Raw genomic sequence first — 5,601 nt, forward strand, 5'->3', positions numbered from 1 at the left:
GCCGCATGAAAGAGTACCACAGTATGTTATTATCAGTAGTTCATCGAACATATTCTTCCCTGTCTGTCGCTCATCACTCTGTCTGGGGTGACAATATTTTGAGATTGTGCTAGCCACCTTTGAAACCGTTTGAAACTCCGCTGGGTGAGGTTCCAAACGGGGCTAGGGTTGTGCATGAGTATTAAAAGTCACAGGCAATAAAAGGAAGGGATATACTACAGCAGTGGTTCCCAAACTTTTTCGTGTTAACCCATTCTGACCTGAGATCAGATTCATACGAGGTTTCCACTGGACAAACACTGGTCTGATTAACCCATTCTGACCTAAGATCAGATTCTAAAAAATGTCAGTCGTTCAAAAATAGCAGACCTACAAGCTCATAGCGCGCCACTCGGTGGCGCGCTATGAGCTTGTAGATCTGCTATTTTTTCAATAGCTAAAGCATAACATGATGCTAACACCAGAATGGGTTCCCGTTCAGAATTGGTTAAGGACCCCCAAATTGACACTGTAGAGCCTGCGGACCCCCATTTGAAAAAGATGCCAGGGACCTCTATAAGAGAAGATTTTGACGGCTCTAGCTGTGATTCTCAACCCGACATGACAACATGCATATTATATACAGACCCCCATTTAATGGCATTTCTATCTCTGGGACCCCCAATTTATATTGTAAAAATCAATGTTAATGTAACTCATTTGGTTCCAAACTATTATTTAGCTGAGTACCCCCTGGAACTCCCTCCAGGAGGGAAACCACTACTACAGTAATAAAGGACTGTCTTTACATCAGTACGCTGCAACCAGAGTAGATAAGGCTATAAGAAGAAAAATCTTTGGACACTGAACACATTGAAGAGTAGCCTGGCAAACTTGTCATCTAGGACAAATAATAGCATACATTGCAATGTCATGTGCCGCTGTGCGCAACACTCTTGAGCTCCAATATTATCCCTGACATAATTCTGAATAGATTTCTGTCGTTGTCGCTGTAATCCGCAACGTCTGATTGTACTTTTGTCAATTATGTTTATATAACAGCTATCAATTAACAGTTGTGATTACTGAGTCCTTTGTTAGACCCACATTATGTAATTGGGACTTACATAATGTTACTTTATGTCCTGGTTCTTGTGTGGAACAAAAGCTGTATATTCTGCAATACGCATTACATTTTTTTGCTGTTACTGTATATCAGTTTCAATTAGGACAAATTGTATAAAACATAATCCAACATATGGTAGGGACCGTGGGGTACATTTGTTTTCATGCAATGTGCAAGTCTGCCAACTAAGGTACAATTAATTCAAACAAAAAACTTTTAAACCAATGTTCCAAAGGGCTTAACAACATAAAATAAAACAATCAAGCAATCGCAAACATCACAACAATTACAACCAAAAATCAGGGGGAATAAAGGTGTCAAGTTCTGGGGGTTAAAAAGGCCTCTCTGTAGAAATGCGTCTTTAGTTTTATTTTAAGAATTGTGAGAGAACTAGCAACCCTGAGGTCCAGTGGGAGTCTGTTCCAGAGTCTGGGGGCCCTGGCTGCAAAGGCCCTGTCGCCCTTGGTCACCAGATTGGTTTTAGGCCGCACATGTGCATGGTTCCAGGAGGTCAGATATATATTTGGGTGCCAGGCCGTTAAGGGCTTTAAAAGTCAACAATAAAACGTTACTGGCACAGTGGCAGCCAGTGCAGTCAGTGTCGGTAAAATGTTGCATTCTGTACTAACTGTAGGCGGTGTATAGAGTCTTTGTTGAGATTTGAACAAAGGGCGTTGCAGTATAATCCAGGCGAAATGAAATGAGGGCTTTGATGACTTTGTGGAGGTTAGAGGTGGAAAGGACTGGACGGATTCTGTAAATGTTGCGCAGGTGGAAAAAGCATGTGCTGCGAACTATGTTATTTTACCTGAGCTTCGAGGCAAAGGAGAGACAGAGACAGATTATTTTTTTGGCATTACCTATGAAATGTGAACTTTATGTTACCACAAAATGGACTGAAATAAACAAAACTAATATAGAAACCGACAGACGCGCACGCGCGCGCACACACACACACACACACACACACACACGCCACACGCACACACACACATTTATTTTCTGATGATGATGGTGGCCATTCTACATCTACGTGTCAGTACACCTGAGTCAACAGTGATACATCAGCAGCACACAGACCGTTCACTGATCAAATACTATGACTGTGTTATATGTGCACTACACAGCAAACACATGGCTCGGTCTATATGGATACTCAACTAAATGAATGGCTATTTCTATAGGGATGCACGATTAATCTGTAGCATAATCGGGATTATGGCCGTATCGGCCATAAAAATGCCATATCGGTATATCAGAACGGTCTAAAAAATAATACACATTATTTAATCGGTTTTCACCAGAAAAACATAATAATCTAAATTTAATTTGTGTACTCATTCAGTAGTCATTCAGTTGTGAAAACAGACACTTGGAACAGAGTATATGCTATTTATTGATTGATTGAATACTTTATTAACAGGCTTTGTGGCCTATAGGCTTGTTTCCATTGTGGTCCTCTGTATAATATCGGAGTCGGTCAGAATCGGTATCGGCAGATATGACCCTGCAAATAATTGGAGATCGGTTATCGGTCATAATTTCATAATCGTGCAGCACCCTATAGTTATTTCCTCGATTCGATTTTGAAGGTCTCTAAAAAAACAATTGAGACACGGAGAGAACAGACCGAGTGTGTGAGAGGCAAGGAGAAGTGAATTATAGCAGCAGACTGTGGGAAATGCAAGCTGTCTGCGTGGTGTGTTGTCTAATTTATTCAGTGATTATGCAGTCTGCCCGGCGCAGGGAACGGAACGTGACCTCCCAGACATGCGGGGAAGTGAAGTTTGGGCTGAATTTATACATGATCATATCTGGCATGTAGGCTACTGTATAATGTGTAAATCCAGCCCAATCTCACATGATTTAGGAAACATCACTCTCGCACGCACGCACACAACGCACGTGCGCATGCATGCACGCGCGCGCGCGCACACACACACACACACACACACACACACACACACACACACACACTACTCTCTTTCTCGCTCACACCAACACCATGCTGCATCATTCAAAGTGCTACACCATACAATACTCTCACCTCATGCAACGTGCTACCTATAATACCATTCTGTCACCCCTGCATGACATTTCCATGAATGGCTGTGACCTAAAGGGGCCCGACTGAGACAGTCCTTTGCTCTGCCATCTCACAGGCACAGCTGCTGAGGAAAAACCTCAAAGGATATGACTTCATTCTGAATGCAGCAACACTGACCTCCAGTGTGTTGCTTTATGAAGATGCAGATGCTACAGTGGTTTCTATAGATTTTCACATTATGTTTTTATGTTTATAATGTATTGATCTTTGAGTTTTATGTTTTATGTATTGATTTTTGAGTTATGTTTTATGTTTATAATGTATTGATTTTTGAGGGTTTTTGTCAGAAACGAATTGAGTTTAGATAATAAACACGGGTTGTTGACCCTATGGGGCATGCACAGATATTTCTGTGATACACACTATTAAAACGATTGCAGAACAATAATGTAGGCTACTCAGTCGGGGGCGTGTCATAAATGGGTTCGCTTCATGAGAACAACAACACATGGGCCACGCACGCACACCACGCACACTACGCACAGTGAGTGAGACAGCACTGATTAAGAGCTCTGCGCCCGAGCAGGAGAGTGGCTGGAGAGAGAACTCCTGAAACGGCAGACATACAAGTATAGGCTAGTCTAACTGGGGAAATTAATTTAGTACGTTTTTTATAATAGAAGAACTTAGCAGAGCGTTATAGCTGCCTGATATATTTACAAGTGACATTTTGCTTTTTCCCAACTTTTAATACTAGTGCGTCATTTGGATTAGGCTATGTATCCATCCAATGACGCGCGCGCCGCTTTCATCTCGCCAACATGAACGGTTCTTACCGTGGACATGTGAGCTTCTGATGGACTCTTCATCACTGGAGTGACATTGACCACATTTTGGTCAGTTTGGATAACGGGCGCAAATCGGCATGGAGTCGTTTAATTCCAGCGGAATAGACGCGTCTCCGGTGATCCTTTTCAATTCTTCATGGACCCTGGAGGACAGTGGCTATTCTTTGCCGGTGATAGCTGGTATAGCCGCTCTTGTGAGTTTTCTCATTCTGTTTACCGTTGTTGGGAACATATTAGTCGTAATAGCGGTGTTGACAAGTAGGGCATTAAAAGCCCCGCAGAACCTTTTCCTTGTGTCTTTGGCCACCGCAGACATTCTGGTCGCCACTTTAGTAATGCCCTTTTCGCTGGCAAACGAACTTATGGGCTACTGGTATTTTGGAAAAGTTTGGTGTGGTATTTACCTGGCACTGGACGTCTTGTTCTGCACTTCGTCCATCGTTCATCTGTGCGCAATCAGCTTGGACCGCTATTGGTCCGTTACGCAAGCCGTGGAGTACAACCTGAAACGAACTCCTAAGCGCGTCAAGTGCATAATTGTGATCGTGTGGCTTATATCTGCGTTTATTTCTTCTCCGCCGTTGATATCAATCGAGGGCAATAATACTGATGCGAGCTATCAGCCACAGTGTGAGCTCAACGATGACACATGGTACATCCTCTCCTCCAGCATTGCGTCGTTCTTCGCGCCGTGCGTAATTATGATTCTGGTGTACATCCGAATATACCAGGTGGCCAAGACCAGAACCAGGAACATGTCTGAAAAAAGGCCCGGGACAGACGCAGGTGTTACGCAGACCGAGAACGGGCTGAGCAAAGCCACCTCTCCGTTGCACGAGGAGCGAGAGAACGGACACTGTCGGTGCCCGCCTACGCCCACTCGGCCCACCACCACGGAGGTGGAAGCGGAGGAGAGCACCTCCTCAGAGGGTAAAGGTCACCCGCCTCGCGATCCGAACTCCAAGAAGGTAAAGAGAGCAGCCAGCCAAAAGAGCAGCTCCTTGCTGTCCAAACACTCCAGCCGTCTTTCCAGAGCCAGTAACAAGTCCATGGATCTCTTTACGTCCAGAAGGCAACGCCGGCGGCGGAGCTCGGCATCCAGGAACAAAATCTCCCAGGCCAGGGAAAAGAGGTTCACTTTCGTCCTGGCTGTGGTCATGGGGGTGTTTGTGGTGTGTTGGTTCCCGTTTTTCTTTAGCTACAGCTTGTATGGCGTGTGCAGGGACTCCTGTAAGATCCCTGACCCCCTCTTTAAGTTCTTTTTCTGGATTGGCTACTGCAACAGCTCCCTCAACCCTGCCATATACACCATTTTCAACCAGGATTTCCGACAAGCCTTCCAGAAGATTCTGTGCAAGTCGTGGAAGAAGTCATTTTAGATTATGAAGAAAAGCTATTGCACAATGATGACCATGACAATCTTTCAACCAAGTGACATTAATGGAATGTAGGCCTACTATATATATATATATACAGTATATATATAACTATTGTGTCTACAATATTCTGATGTATTTGTACACTTGTACTCTGCTGCTTACTGGCAATTGTGCATGTTGTGTTTGTTTGTTTGCACTCCGCATACTGAGGTATGCTCTCTA

General features: G+C 43.9%; 1 protein-coding gene across 1 annotated transcript; it reads left to right on the forward strand.

The window, feature by feature from the left end:
- Positions 1-4,077: 4,077 nt before the first annotated feature.
- Positions 4,078-5,379, forward strand: LOC308335047 (alpha-2 adrenergic receptor-like; the record flags this gene model as incomplete). The annotated part of the gene is made up of 1 exon (XM_080791996.1): positions 4,078-5,379. The coding sequence occupies one exon, from the start codon at positions 4,078-4,080 to the stop codon at positions 5,377-5,379; it is 1,302 nt and encodes a 433-aa protein (XP_080648122.1).
- Positions 5,380-5,601: the final 222 nt, after the last annotated feature.

This window comes from Protomyctophum bolini (genome assembly GCF_963924005.1).
Source record: "Protomyctophum bolini genome assembly, chromosome: 20".
NCBI lineage: Eukaryota > Metazoa > Chordata > Actinopteri > Myctophiformes > Myctophidae > Protomyctophum > Protomyctophum bolini.